This window comes from Drosophila innubila (assembly GCF_004354385.1).
Source record: "Drosophila innubila isolate TH190305 chromosome 3R unlocalized genomic scaffold, UK_Dinn_1.0 2_E_3R, whole genome shotgun sequence".
Classification (NCBI taxonomy): Eukaryota; Metazoa; Arthropoda; class Insecta; order Diptera; family Drosophilidae; genus Drosophila; species Drosophila innubila.
In genome coordinates this window covers 2,464,307-2,480,158 of record NW_022995380.1, presented here as the reverse complement: position 1 = coordinate 2,480,158, position 15,852 = coordinate 2,464,307, and the positions used below count along the sequence as shown (strand labels likewise).

The following is a 15,852-nucleotide window of genomic DNA, read 5'->3' as shown; positions in this document are numbered from 1 at the left end:
CCTTGGCTTGCATTGAAGCAACCCAAAATAACACTGGCTCGCATCATCGGTTTCTGTAAATACAATGAAATAAGCTGAACCAACTGAACAAGTGAACAACATGAAAAGAGAAATAATAAAATTGAAAAAAAAAAAAAAAAAACATACAAAATACATAAGAAGACTTTGCACCGATGCTCGAGTGTTTTCTTTATAAACAGAAAACTTAATGATGTTGATTTAGTAGAACAGCCAACCAGGCAGCCAGCCAACTGCTAACTCTCTCCCCTCTCGTCCCGTTTATCCCCTTTATTCCCTAGCCCTGACACTGTTTCCCCTTTATGGGCCTCAGACACACATTTTCATAATATGTATGGCACAATATGTTCTTCTGTTTGTACGCCACGTTCAACACTTTAAAAGTTTCGCCCTGTCTCTGTCTCAGTCTCAGTTCCAATCTCTATCGCAGTCCCACTTTCAACTGCAAACAGACGTTATTCCCGCGCTGGATTGTCAGTCAACATGATTTGCAAGTTGTACAAATTCATTCAGCAACTACAACAACAACTGCGATGAAGACCAAGACCAAACCAAGAATGAGACTCAACTGAGACTGAGAGGAAACCGACGACTTGGCTCAAGTTCTGGCCTGCATGTCTGCTTCATTAACACGTCTTTAGTGTCCGATCTACGCTTCTTATGACTTAGTACTCTTTAAATAAAAGCTGCATTTATATTGTAGCTGAACATGTGACATTCCATCTTTAATTATCGTCCTGTCTTAAACATTCTTAGTTCCGATTAATTTCGTAAAAATACAAACAGCATTATATCAATATTTTATATCATCGTTATAGTCTTAAGATAGTTCCAAAAGTAAATTTGCTTCCCCTTATTAAATTTCATTTCTGAATTTAAGTCACGATATAAGACAATAAAGTTGTTTTAATAACAAAAGTTGGCATTTTTTTAAGAATTAAAAATGTGAATTGAGTTCTAATTTATTATATAATGCATTTTTTATTGAAGTTTTAAATAATGCATTAAAGCGTGTGTAGATTCCCTTTTGTCCTAATCGAATATATTTTATTTTAATATTTTTTTATAAGAGCTCTTGACTGAATTTAAGCGTAAAGCTATTTAATTTTCGGCTTATGATAAAGATTTAGGTCTATTTATAAATATAATATTTAACAAAAATTATCAGAGTATTTTAAAGTCGTTGATGACATGCTTGATTTGAATTTTACAATGTCTTGTGAGTTTTACACAGTCAAGGTGTAAATTGCTCTCCCGTTTTTAGTGCTCGGGTTTGTTTGCTCGTCTGTCAACCTTATGTGCCGGCAACAACCGCGTCCACAATTAGTTGGAACCCACTAAAATATGATTAGAGTCATTTGCTGAGCAAAGCGAGTTACTGAACTCTCGGTATTCATCCTTCATTCACTCGTTAGTCAACAAGAAGACCAACAATCTAAAAGAAATGGCGATAATTTAATTGCCTCCAGTCCTAAAAAGATGTCCAGTCGTTAGTTGTCTATGAAAAATTGATGCAATGTCTGAGATAATGAAGCGGAAGCATGCAGAAATTGGGTCTGGTGTTAGATTGTGCAAAGTTTTAACAAAAATTATAATGAAAGGGTAAGAAGAAAGATGGAGAAAGAAAGAGAGTAACAGGGAAGCTTGCCAGATGAAAAGACCATTAAAAGTGCTTAGAACAATGCCAGTTGAATAAGTAAATAGGCTTTAGATAAGAACGTTAGAGCAAGAGATATTTTATAAAAAGGTCTGTAAACAGAAAATTGCTTAAAATTTGAAGATTAAATAAAATGAACGTAATATTATATGTTTGTCTAAACAAAGTCTAAAAATCTGGGACCTGACTGGCGATGGAGATGTCTAAGTAAATCAACATTGTCTAAAAACGGGAAGAGATTAAGGGCTGAAATATTTATAAAAGTTACTATAATTATGTGCTTGGTCGGCTTTTTTTATAATTCTACCTGCAAGTGGGTCGAAATCGAGGATAAAATATAAAGATTAACCTTTAGTGTTCAAAACTAAAAAAAATGATGATTTTGAAGTTCTAAAATTTACTTAAAATTTGCGAAACTGTAGCTACCCATATTGTTAACTATTCGGAGCACAGGGTATGAAAACTACTTAAGCAGAGCAATGCCTTTAGCATTTATACTTCGTCCTTCACACAGCGATGTCAGCGCCTTGAAAATAATTTGCGCTTGAATGGAAAACCACAACCCATTCTGCATTTTGCATTCTCCATTCACATTCCAATTTCCAGTACCATTCTCCTCCTTTCTTTTCCTGCACACTTGGTCTCTGGTTTTCTGTCCAGGCAACGCCTTAGAATGGCAACCCCTAAAGAAATTCCGTGGCATGCATTTTGCAGTTTAAAAAGCTTTTTGTGCCAGGAAGTTTGTTACCTTTTGTTGGCTGCCAGGCTGCCAGGCTACGAGGACTGCCAAGGGAAGCGAGGACTGTCTTAGAGCTAGGGATCCGAATAGAGAATAGCGAGTGCAACTGACATTAGTCGTGCAATAAGTAGACAGCCCTCAGTGACACATGTTTCCATGCGCCAGCCAAATGTTGAGGCCCCCAAGCCTTCGAGTCTCAGAGTCTCAGAGTCTCAGGCCCAAGATCCTAGTCCGTGCCTTGTCTGCATTTGGCTGCTAAACTTTTTGCTTGCCATGCAAGACACGTTGACAAAAGACGACAACAACAACAACAACAACGACGAGAACAACTACAAAGTCGACAACGTTGCCAGCAAACGACATAGACGAATTTATGCTAATCAGTTTGGATGCCTGCCCGAGCATTTTGCGACAACGAGGGTTGTTTTTGTAATAAGTATTTAAAACTGACATATTAAATTTAAGCATTTCTTCTTAAATCCAACAAAATTGGTTATCCAAATAAAAACAAAAATGTTGCTTATTATGGTGAGATTCCTTTCTTTATTTATATATTTCATAAATATTATTTCAAAACAAGGCTGCAAACCTTTAAAATGTTGTTAAAGGTTCGGTTCGGCGGTTCGAACCATTGAGCAAAACTTCGGTTCGGCTCGCCAATTGGTTTATATACCCCTGAACCCAAGGTTTGGGTTTGAACCTTGGTTCAATTTCATACAAAAAATTTTTTTTGTTATGCAATTTTCTCTACATTTCGAACATATTATATTTTTTTTTCTATAAATTAAATTTTGATAATAATTTTAATTTATTTGAAGACTTAAATATGACTTATTTTAATCCGAAGTCTCAAATAATTGCGTAATATTAAAAAACTATTAGAGTTACTATGTAATTATTTTTTTTTTCGAGCCGAACCTTTTATTTTAGAAAGCGGTTCGGTTTAGGTTCGGGTTCGCAAAGTAAATGATTTCAAGGGTTCGGTTTAAGAACCGGTTCTACGAGGTTCGGCTCAGAACCGGTTTGCAGCCTTGTTTCAAAACTACAAAATTATCGGATATCGAATTCTGTTTAACATTAAAAAGTTCCGATATCAAAAATTGTTTAAAGTTCACTTGTAACTTATAGCTGATTCATAGCTTATTAATAATTCGATGGTTATCAAGTTTTTCATAACTAGAAAACTACATATGGGCGTTACGTTACATTCGTACGGAAAAACGTAACAAAAAAAATTGTAAAAAGTACAAACTTTAAAAAGTGCCTATATATCTGAGTATCAATTCAGTTGGACTAAATTTAATACAAAAGATGAAAACAATCCACCTGTCCGATTAAAAGATATTGCCAAAAATATGCGATGATGTTACGTCACAAAAATAGACGCTGAGTTTGAGTTGGGATTAAAAAAAGCAAAACTCTGCGACATGGGCAAGACTTTTTGAAAATAACTTTTAAAATATAATTATAAAGAATGTAAGTTAATTTTCCAGGCTTTTGAATTTAAAAAACTCTTCAAAATTAATTTTAATTAGTTTAAAAATTAGCCTTAGTATGACACGTTATATATATGACGTTACGTTACATAAATTTCCCAAGCATTTTATAGAGAATTAGTGTATGCATAAATAAATATATATTTTCATTCTTTTTAGTAATAAACAAACTTGTATATCAAAATTAATGGGTTTTCTTTCATTTTCGATAACTTTTTGATGCTGAAAAACAGATGTCATTCAAAAATCATTAGAATACATACACTCCATTTTGGAAGTCAATTTTTTTAGAAAATGGCCAAAATTAAAGTAAACCATGAATTTAAAATACATATTTATATAATTTATAAATTAGAAACTTGAATATGTTTTTTGAAAAAAATATTGAGAGATTCGAATATTTGATCAATTTTAATATTTTAGCCTCGATGGACTTTTCTATGGAAATATAAAATTAATTATCTATTCTATGACACAATAGCTTATTATATTTACTTTGTCATACTAAACTCTGATCATCAGCAAAGATGTAATGAGCTTTAAAGCTTTTCGATGAAATAGAAATATCAACAAAAACAAATGATATTTTAGCGTTGATTGATATTTCTTTTCCCGTTTAGCATTTTTTCCGTTAGTTTATGCATGAACACAGTTTTTTGAGATAACACTTCATTTACATTAAACCTCTTAGAAAAGTTAAATTAAAGGAGAAGGTGCTCTTAGAAATGGACAAAGCTGAACTAAACACGACCATCAACTTTAGAGCTTGAATTCTCGTCAATGCATCTAAGAAACAACGTGTAGTCCTTAATTTAATAAAATTTGGATATATCTATATAATAAAAAAAGTTTAAAATATATATTTTAGATGACCATTCTGTGGAATTGCCCATATATGAAAATGTACAAAGAGCTGTAAACAGAGTTGCCAGAATTTTAAAGACTTTTATCTTGATTTTTAATTAGGCCCCCCTCGTATGTGAGTGGCTGTCTCATTTGATTGTTAACGTTTTCCTTCTGCTTCTTGGCCAATTATATTGGGGCCATCTTGGCATGGGTAGACGTCTGACATGGTAACTGACAAGTTCTTAACAATTCTTCTAAGAGGGAGTGTAAGAGGACATTAACTTTGTCAATAGTTGTTTCCTGGCAGCGATGAAATCCTCTCAGTATGCACACACTTCACGCACCAATTAAGATCAATTTTCGACGGAAAATGGATATGGAATAGGAAAAGTGAGCTGAATTATATTTCGTACATCCTTCGGGGATGCCTCGCATCGGAATTGACATCATTTGCCGTTAAACATTCAGAAATTTCGACGAGGGTTGCCCTGACAATTACGTGAACGTGTGTGCGACGAGTCGAATGCGAATTCGAATTGGATTGAAGATTGCGATTGGGATTGGGTTTGAAATTGGGTTTTGGGCTCGAAATTGGACTCAAGAGCCAGCAGGCGGCATTATAAGCACATTAAATTCTAAAGGCGCAGTCGAGGCATGTCTGAAATGTTGAGCAAGTGCTTTTTATGCGATATTTGAAATGTGCGCATGTATTATTATTGAATATTATTACGACTAAGCGGTAACTCCCCTCTCTACTCTTCTCTCCTCTCTCCACTCATGCCAATTCCAACAGCAGCTGCCCCTGGGAGCGCGAACGTGAGGGCGACTTAAAACAACTAACTGGGGGTCGCTTTATGAACTGCTGCACTTTAAAAAAAAACACACTCACACACACAAACGCACAAAGCGCAAGTCAAAGCATGAAACTCCAAAGTCAAAGTCATTAAAATACAGGAAAATAAACTTTTAAAGAACCGAAGCTTAAATACTCTCACAGACTGAAACTAAACCGATCTTATGTTTAAAATTTGTATGAATGTAGAATGAAAAAAGATGAGAATAAAAGCAAACCAATATTTACTAGCATATTAATGATTAAGCTATGAGTGTGTCTTAATATTATGCTAGAAATTAAATTAAATAATCTTAGTACATACTACTCATAGCAGTATGTGTGTTACATAATCGTTAATAAAATCATAAGTACTCGCGTGTAAAAGGGTACTTCAAAAAGAGAAGTGAACCAAACTGTGCACATTATCAGCGCCCCAAAGCCCAGCAATTTTTGTTGCGTTTAGTGGTTTAATTTTTATGTTGCAATTTTTTATGGGATTTCGCGTAGACCGACGAGACTGAAGAGAAGACTTTTGTCCCCCATATGATCATGTTTTTGGGAGGTGGCTGACGGTTGGTGGATTTTTAAGTGCGTCTTGGCACAATGTGGTTTTTTATGGGCTTCTGGGGCTTCGTTTTATGTTTCATCTTTTAAGTGTCCCCGACGACGCATGGGTTGTTGTTTGCATTTGAGGAGTCTTAAGCAGCTTCTTTTTATATTTTCTTTTCATTTGTTTTCCACTTTTTACATGTACTTTTGCCTTTGTCATTTGCATGCATTTTGCTTAATTGCTACATTTTGCATTTTTATCAGGAAACACTTTTCTTTGGCTCATTAAAGGTCATGTACATTGAACAATGTGGAGTTTCTATACATAGAATATTTGAATATTACAAGAATATGAGGGAACATTACTGAAGCACTTGACTTTGAGAGGTAACATGTTAATCTAATATCTGAAGAGTAGATAAATTCCATCTGATAACATTTTATTCATAACATAATAAATGTTTATTTAAATTTGTACTATTAAATTTTAATTCAGCTTTGTATCTTCTTTGGTCGTTTTCTTTTTTGGTCGTATATAGGATTGTATATAGAAGTTGGTAAACATCACGAACATGAACGATGACATGAAGAATATCAGAAATATAACGTAAGGTGAGACACCACAGTTAGGTTGCATATAGGTCCAAGCATTGTGCGCAAAGATGAGCAGGAACTGAACCATCTGTAGAATAGTAATGTATTTCTTCCACCATAGACTTTGCTTTATAAGCGGGTACTGCGATGAGAGGTAGTAATATCCATACATCACAGAGTGCACGAATACGTTAAGATATCCCGTTATCAACACTTGACCACCATAACCAGTGTATCGTATCATAACGTAAGATCCAACAACCATGTACACATGATGAATAAGATGTAACGCCGAGATTTGCCTAAAGCTCCTTCGCAGAACTATGAAAACGGTGTCCAATAGGTCCATGATTTTGTTGATATAATATGAATAAGCAACCAGGCGTTCCGTCATCTTCAGCGGATGATCAAGTGGCAATGTTATAAGACAATTCAAATTGTAGGGTCTTTTCCCAAAAATAATGTACGTTATCTGTGGAGTATAGATAATATCTGGCTTAGCCATTGAAGTTAGTATTAAATAATGTATTTACAACTTACCAATATGAAAACACTAGAATTGTACAGGATCTGAGCAAGATTGTATACTTTGAGTACTTTTTTGAGATCGTAAGGTTGCCGATGCGCCATGATATCTCGTCCAAGCTTTAGCACAATAAACAAATAGAAACCGATGATGAGAATCATGGGCGTCCAACCATCGGTCAAGGGAAACTTGACGGGATCTGCATGCGGTCTATATAAAATCTCAAACATATCGAGTTAGACTTGTATTTGTTCTCTTTGCGATTTATTGTGTCCGATTTAAGAGTTGTGTTTCGACTGGCCAAGTGGCTTATTTGTATGTTCATTTTATAACATTCTGTCACGGGACTAATTCAATGGATATATTCAGTGACACCTTGATGTATTTCGTGTAGGCATTAGGGCACCGAAAGCACCTTCTGTATAATTTTCAATTCATTTCAGAGCAATAACAGTTTTTCCAGCTCCGCATTATTTCATAGTATTGTTTCCGTTTCTTTATTTATAAACTGTGCCCATTAAAATGAGCGAAAAAGGGTATTATGTGTTTGTCCCCCTAAAGAATATATATTCTTGATCAGTATCAATAGCCGAGTCGACTTAGCCCTGTCCGTCTGTCCATTAGTCCGTCTGCTAGAAAGCGTCGATCTCAGAGAATTTAAAGTTGGTATGTAGATTCCTGACCACTATAACATATAGCTGCCATGGGATCAATCGGTCGAAAATCAACCTTTACTTGAAATCAGACGTGCATAGTAGGCTAGTTCGTATGCTAATAACTCAGCCGTCTCTCTATAGATATAAACGACTAACATATAATCACACAAAGAAAACCTCTACACGTGGTAAATGTCTAGTGACGAAAGCATATTCTAGCCCCAAAATTCCTGATATCCAATTTTGTGACGAACAAAGTAAAGTTTAATATTTTATTTTAAATAAAAATATAAGTTAATACAAAATAAACACGAAAATTGGCATTCTGCACTTTCGTAGAACAAACATTTCTAGATTTTTGAAGGGAAATAAATCCCCATCATTAGATCCAAGCTTTTTTTTAGCGCTGTAATACAAACAAACAAACACACAAGCTGACAAACAAACTCACTTTTCATTTCATTTTGAGAAGTCCACTAAAATTTTCAAATTTAATTATCTTTTGAACTACTTGTCAGATTTGGGTGATCGAGGTATTACTCGACGCGTATTTTTGATTAGAATTTTTATAAATAAAATTTTTAAAATGCTCCAACGGCCCCATTAGCTGCAATCATTTAATTTTTGCCACTCCAACTTTCACACTCTTATCTCATGACTCAGGTGAATTAGAAAAAGTTTTAGTATGCCATTTTGTAAGTTAGGACTAAACCTTTCGATTGGTATATAGCTCAATCTGATCAGACAGTCGTAGCAAATTTTCAAAATTAGCTGTATATACTGCTAGTCCCCTTCGTGCTGCTTTCGTCACTAGTGCGGACTGCAGTCCGCAGTGATATATACTAGCGTGAACTGTCGTCCGCCGTGTAATGTCCATAGCTATGAAAATAAATATAATGTACCTCTCATAAAATAAAGGGGGCACCTTCAAGTATATTGATCATTAAAAATGCTCTGCTTATAGATATATGACCGTATCTGCCAACACATAACGAATGAGCCTTCCAAAATCAAATGTCAGGCATCTGTTTACCAAGATAATGTTGCTTAGTTTTCGACTGATTTCTTAAAATAGAATATTTATTTTTCGTTTCGAAAATAAAAAAAGTAATTTTTGCTCCACAATTAATGTAATGCAATGTTAAGTTTCTATAAAATATTTGAATAGTCGCTTGACTTTGAAAGGCAACATGTTAACCTCATATCTAAAGATAAGCTACAAGGGAGATAAAATACCATCCAATAACATAGTATTTAATTATCCATAACATAATTAATTTTATTTGAATTTATACTATTAAATTTTATTTCAGCTTTGTTTCTTCTAGGATTTTTTCTGCTTTGGTCGTACATAGGCTTGTATGTAGAAATTGGTAAACATTACGAACATGAACATTGACATGAAGAATGCCATAAGTATAAGGTAAGGTGAAACATCACAGTTCGGTTGCATATAGGTCCAAGCATTGTGCGCAAAGATGAGCAGGAACTGAACCATCTGTAGAATAGTAATGTATTTCTTCCACCATAGACTTTGCTTTATAAGCGGGTACTGCGATGAGAGGTAGTAATATCCATACATCACAGAGTGCACGAATACGTTAAGATATCCTGTGGCCACACAGTGACCACCATAACCATTGTAACGTAAAATAACGTAGGATCCAACAACCATGTACACATGATGAATAAGATGTAGCGCCGAGATTTGCCTATAACTCTTTCGCAGAACTATGAAAACGGTGTCCAATAGGTCCATGATTTTGTTGACATAATATGAATAAGAAAGCAGGCGCTCCGTCATCTTCTGGGGATGATCAAATGGCAATGCTGCAATACATTTAAAATTGAAGTTCTTATCCCCAAAAATATAGTATGTTGCCTACAAAGTAAGGATTATAGCTGGTTAAGCCATGGAAATTAATATTAAATAAAGTTTACAACATACCAATGTGAAGGCAGTAGCATTGTACAGGATCTGAACAAGATTGTATACTTGGAGTACATTTTTGAGATCGTAAGGTTGCCGATGCGCCATGAACTCTCGTCCAAGCTTTAGCACAAAAACCAAATAGAAACCGACGATGAGAAGCATGGGTCCCCAACCATCGCCCAAGGGAAACTTGACGGGATCTACATGAGGTCTATTTAAAATCTCAAACATATCGAGTTAGACTTGTATTTTTTCTCTTTGCGATTTATTGTGTCCGATTTAAGGGTTGTGTTTCGACTAGACAAGTGTCTCATTTGTATGTTATTTTTATCAGATTCTATCGATCCAATCTAATCTAATGGATGTATTCAGTGACACCTTGCTGTATTTCGTGTCGGCATTAGTTCACCGAAAGCACCTTCTGTATAATTTTCAATTCATTTCAGCGTCATAGCAGTTTTTTCTGCCCCAAACTACTTTATAGTATTGTATGTGTTTTTTATACCCTGAGACCATTGAAAATGGGCAAAGAAGGGTATAATGTGGTTGGCAGAATGTATATAACAGGCAGAAGGGGGTGTGGCAGACCCCCAAAAGTATATATATTCTTGATCAGGATCAACAGACGAGTCGATTGAGCCACATCTGTCTGTCTATCCGTCTGTTTGAAAGCGTCAATTTCAGAGACCATACACTGAACCCATCAATCATCTATCACTTATCAGAAAAATTGAGATTTACCTGTAATGAAATTTTTAGGCAATTTGTCATTTCATTTAAATTCAGGTTTGTTTTTCTATTATTATTATTATTTGTAACAAAACAATTAGGCGCAAAATGCTTTTTGAAATGAAAGCCAATAGAAAAACAAGATGAAAACAACATCAAAAAAAGTCAATTTTGAATGAAAACTTCAAAGATTAAAACAAAAAATAACTAGTTGAGTCCCCAATCTACTTTATTTTGGCTAACTTCATAGTCAAATGGCCTTTATTTGGGGTTTCTTTTTTTTTGGATTTGAAATTGGTCCATTACTGCCGTTTCACTTGTCTGATGTTACTGAGTGAGATAATAGATAATATTTATAGAACGCGATAATTACCATAAAAATCTTATTATTTGCAGACATGACTATATCGACTACCCTGTTGATGCTGATAAAGAATATATATGCTTTATGGGATCGAAGATGCCTCCTTCTCCCTGTTACATACATTCCAACGAACACAATATACCATTTTACTTATTCTTTAACGGGTAAAATAAAACTGTGAAGACAACTAAAAAATTTAAATCCCTTTAGTCGGGAGTGCACGACAACGAAATACCCTGCGCCCAGTTGCTAAGTTACCCTAATATGCAATTACACTCTCAGATAGTGAAAGAGAGCAAGACAGCAAAATAGGAAAGAGATATATTAGTTAGTGAGTGAGAGAGTAATGAGAGAGAGGTAAAGTGAGAAAGCGAGAGAGAGTGGCAAAAAAAAGAGAAGGAGAAAGGGAGAGAAACGGAGGCATTGAAAATATTATTGTAGATAGAGAGAGAAATAATGAAGGCATAAAGGCAAAGATATAAAGAGAGGGAGAGAATAAGATAAGAAATTAGAAAAGAGAGAACAATACAGAGAATGACAATGGTTTTTATTTAAATCCTCTAGAAATAAATGCATATAATAAAGAAACTGCTTTTAAGACTTAGGAATTCACTTTCTGGGCCGAATCATCATAACGGCTTTCTTCAGGGAGTAATAAGATCCCCGAAAGTGGTGCCAATTGACGCCTTTGTCATAATCGTTGTTTCCGTATGTTCCCGTTAATTGGCTGTAAGAGTTCGAGTTGATAATCGGGGTTTTAAAAAATAATTAACATTAAATCATACCACAATTGACAAGAACCGTAGGAACGGTACCACCAGGCGCCAGTCCTTAGTTCGGCGCAGTTTTTATCCGATATACTATCATTATCCCGATCGAATGTAGAAAATTTGCTGCCACGATGATGTGAGAATGAATCATCTGCAGTTCCACTGGCATCTCCCAAAGTGTGTAATTCATATTGTTGAGCCTCGTTTCCAATTGCGAATTTCTCGTACTTCTCAAACGTTTTATTGCCCTCGAAGTCCTCGAGAAGGACAAGTAACTCTTGTCTTCTTTCTGCCGTTATTTCATGCACCTTATCTAAGCCCATGAAGAACTCGCCGTCCAGATCACCAAATCCATTTTTATATTCCGTCCAGTTTCTATAAAAGTTTACACTACCATCCATCCTTCTCAGGATAATGGTCCAACCTCCTCCTTGAGTTTCCGCATCGCAGGCAACTTTAAAAGGTTGACTACTAAATTTTTGTAGGAGTATTTCATTAATTCCACTAGACTTGGCTTCTGCACAATTGTGTGGGAGAAGTAACTTTCTATTACGCTCATGCTCCACTCTAAGAAGTTGATTTTCAGTTTTAAGCAATTGGATATTAGACTCCTGGTCAAGTACACTTTTCTTTTGGTTCTCCAACTCTGCTTGTAAAGTCAGAATATTCGTTTCCTTATCAATTAAATCTTTTTTTTTTGCTGCGACTCTGTATACATACCCGTTCTTAATAATTGTATATCTGCTTTCAGTGATCGAATTTTTGTTTCCCTATCAGTTATATCTTTTTTCTGTTTTTCGGTCTCTGCTCTACATTGATTATCCGATACCACAACATTTATATATTTTTTTAGTAGTTCAAGTTCCGTTTTCATAAACTGCATGTCCGATAGAAGAATCTTAAGTTCCTGTCCCTGTTCAGCTCTATAAAATTAATAAATTTATTAGTTTAGAAAAATTTCACTATTGACAAGGCTGCGAACCAGTTCTAAGCAGAACAGGTTCGGTTCGGATTTTTAAGTAGCGCGAACCGGATCATTAACCGAACCCGTGAATTTGAGCCGACCCGAACTTAAACCACTTTGTGAAATAAATCTTTCATTTAAATATAAAATAATTCGTCAATAAATTTCAGCTATTTGAATTAAAAGTAAATCATATTTAAATCTCCAAATAAATTTAGATTTTTATTAAAATTTGTTTTTTGTTCAATAAAAAGTTTAGTTGCTTAAAACAATTAAGAATAACGAAAACCATAAAATTTATTTTTGTATTAAATTAAACAAAGGTTCAGGGGTTACTAAGCCGCTTCGCGAGCGGAACCTAAGTCTGGTTCCATGGCTCGAACCACCGAACCGAACCTGTACCACAATTTTGGTAGTTTGCAGCCTTGAATATTTATGAACTTACCTCAACTCAGTTAACTGAGATCTTAATAAAGAAACTGTATTTGTTTCGTTATATTCCGAAATATGAATTGCAGTAGTAAACGAATTAATTGAATTAATAACAAGGATAATACAAATTATTTTCTGCAACATTTTGCGACTGAGCTTGACTGAATGTCTGAGAGAACTGACTGAATCAAAACTTAAATAGAAGCGAATAAGTGAATTTTAAAGCGATTATCGTAACCACATTAATAATAATACATACTCTTATCTTCAAAAATTCCCGAAAACTTAGAATTGGTTGCCTCGACTTCCTCTTTGATAAAATGTTTAGCTCAAATCCGGTCATTGAAGCATAACCAAAATTCGTGGTTGAGCATATCAAATATACTTAGAATATAATAAATATATTATACAGGCTGATAGATTTCACAGCAGTTTTTGTAAGCGCTTGTTTTCAGCTTATTATTAAAAAAAAATAGCTTTTATAATTAAGATTTTGGTCTGAAAACTAAGAACTTTGGTCTTAAAAATGCGTCGTTAAAAAACATACATAAATTTCATAAAGTTGGAAAACAGATCATGATTTTAAAAACATTTCAAATAAGATCAAGTTCTTATTATAAGAGTAAATGTTCTTAATATTTAAAATGTAAATTTAATGTGCTTGAACGCGTTAATGTCACAGAGACTTTAAGAGATAGTGACATCAAACTTGTATGTAGGTTTTTGGATACCGTACGCAGATCAAGTTTGTTTTTGTTTTTGGATCGGACAACTATATAATAAAGCTGCCATAGAAACGATACATCGAAAATGAAGTCTTAGTATGAAAAAGTTGTTTGTTTGTTGAGATATCTCAACCAATTTGACACAATATACATCTGGGCTAGTATAATACATTCTGACCAAATTTGGTTTAAATCCGTTTCATGTATCATATAGCTGCAATAGGAACAATCGGTCGAAAATCAACTTTTATAAACGAGTACGTGCTCGAAGCCCCCTTGTTTTTATTTTGTCTGGCAACCCTACACACATGTTGAATGGAACTGTTTAGAACTGCTGTTGGGCGAAATTAAATATGTAACAAAACCATGAATTTAGCCGAAAAAATTGGTTTGGGGACTCAACTAGTTTTTTTTTTAATTCCTTGAAGTTTCCATACAAAATTTACTATTTTTGTTGTTGCTTTGTGCAACATGTCACTTTACAGCTCGTTTACCAACACTGATTTGGTCACACGGTCACATGTAGCTTCTTAAACATATCTCTTAACTTCATTCTAGAGATGTTGGGGAGTGTAAATAAAGGACCGTAGATAGAAATTTTTTTTTAAAAATCGCACACACACACTTCATGAGCATAAAATTCTTATAAATGCTTCTTCAGTGCTCTTCCAACTTCTTTTGGAATTGGAGCTTTTACAAATATTCAAAATAATCATCTTTTTTCATTTTATTATTTTTCGATTGAGATTTTTCCAAATAAAACACAGAAATCCATTATGTACTGGTAAACTGGCCATAAAATCGACAATTCAAACAAAACTAGTGTTGGTCAACGCTCCATAGTAGTGACAAGTTGCACAAAACAACGACAACAAAAAAATTGTTGTTGGAAACGACACTAATCAATATAACTGCCATTAAGCAAAAAAAAAATTGATTTTAAGCATTAATTTATTAAATGTAATTTATATAAAAAATATCATTTTGTAAAATAAAATTATGTTAAGATTTTCTGCATTTATGTTTGTGGCTGATGTGGTGATATGGTTCCTCTTCTATTCTGATCCAAGTGTAAAAGCTTAATTATTTTTTATCTTACACCCGAGCTGTGCAAAAACTAAAGATTAAATAAATATTAAATTATTAACCTATTATTATTTATTATTCAAATATATTAAATATATTTAATTAAATTAATCATGACTTACGGCCCACTTATTCTTTTAGAATACTTCAACGTAAATGGAAAAAAATTTGATTCAAATTAGAAGAAAAATTAGGTAAATAACCTTGGGAAGACACCCCAGTAGAGACAACGAATACACTAGGCAACAAATTTGAACTTTTTTTCTAAAAAAAAAACTCTGTCACAGAAATAAAATTTTTTTCTTCATATGGGGTCCCAAATCTAAATTCCAAATATGTACCTCTATCACTGCGGACGGCAGTTCGCGTTAGTGACGAAAGCAGCACGAAGGGTGCGAAAGGCGACTAACTATATATACAGCTAAGTTGGAAAATTTGCGCCGACTGTCCGATCAGATCAAGTTATATACCGATCGAAAGGTTTAGTCCTAACTTACAAAATGGCATACTAAAACTTTTTCTAATTCACCTGGGTAATGAGATACGGGGGTGTAAGTGGGAGGGGAAAAATTTGTATGATCGCAGCTTGTGGAGCCGTTGGTGCTTTTTGGTTAAATTATTTATTTTTTAAAAATTCTTATCAAAAATACGCGTCGATTGATACCTCGATGACCCAAATCCGTTAACTGGTTCAAAAGATAAATTAATTTGAAATTTTTAGTGGACTTTTCAAAATGAAGTGAAAAGTTAGTTTCTTTGTTTGTCTGTTTGTCTGTTTGTATCAAAGCGCTAGAAAAGCTAAGATGTAATGATGGGGATTTATTCCTCTTTGAAAATCTAGAAATGTTTGTTTTACGACTTTTTCAATTTCCCGCTAGTTTAGCGGGAAAACGCTAAATCCCGCTAAAATTGAAGCTCCAACAGTTTCCAAAC

General features: G+C 34.3%; 3 protein-coding genes across 3 annotated transcripts; all 3 read right to left on the bottom strand.

Moving 5' to 3' along the window:
• Window positions 1-6,620: 6,620 nt before the first annotated feature.
• Window positions 6,621-7,527, bottom strand: LOC117791405 (elongation of very long chain fatty acids protein F-like). The gene is made up of 2 exons (XM_034631144.1): window positions 7,275-7,527; window positions 6,621-7,206 (listed from the first exon to the last, which is right to left on the bottom strand). Exons 1-2 carry the CDS (start codon window positions 7,488-7,490, stop codon window positions 6,628-6,630), a joined length of 795 nt encoding a protein of 264 aa, XP_034487035.1. The 5' UTR covers window positions 7,491-7,527; the 3' UTR covers window positions 6,621-6,627.
• A 1,713-nt stretch (window positions 7,528-9,240) lies between these two features.
• LOC117792205 (elongation of very long chain fatty acids protein F-like) lies at window positions 9,241-10,116 on the bottom strand. Its single transcript, XM_034632245.1, has 2 exons — window positions 9,865-10,116; window positions 9,241-9,798 (listed from the first exon to the last, which is right to left on the bottom strand). The coding sequence occupies exons 1-2, from the start codon at window positions 10,078-10,080 to the stop codon at window positions 9,241-9,243; spliced, it is 774 nt and encodes a 257-aa protein (XP_034488136.1). The 5' UTR covers window positions 10,081-10,116.
• Window positions 10,117-11,475: 1,359 nt separating this feature from the next.
• Window positions 11,476-13,255, bottom strand: LOC117791132 (microfibril-associated glycoprotein 4-like). Its single transcript, XM_034630798.1, has 4 exons — window positions 13,122-13,255; window positions 12,433-12,635; window positions 11,728-12,358; window positions 11,476-11,669 (listed from the first exon to the last, which is right to left on the bottom strand). Exons 1-4 carry the CDS (start codon window positions 13,250-13,252, stop codon window positions 11,552-11,554), a joined length of 1,083 nt encoding a protein of 360 aa, XP_034486689.1. The 5' UTR covers window positions 13,253-13,255; the 3' UTR covers window positions 11,476-11,551.
• Between the last annotated feature and the right edge of the window lie 2,597 nt (window positions 13,256-15,852).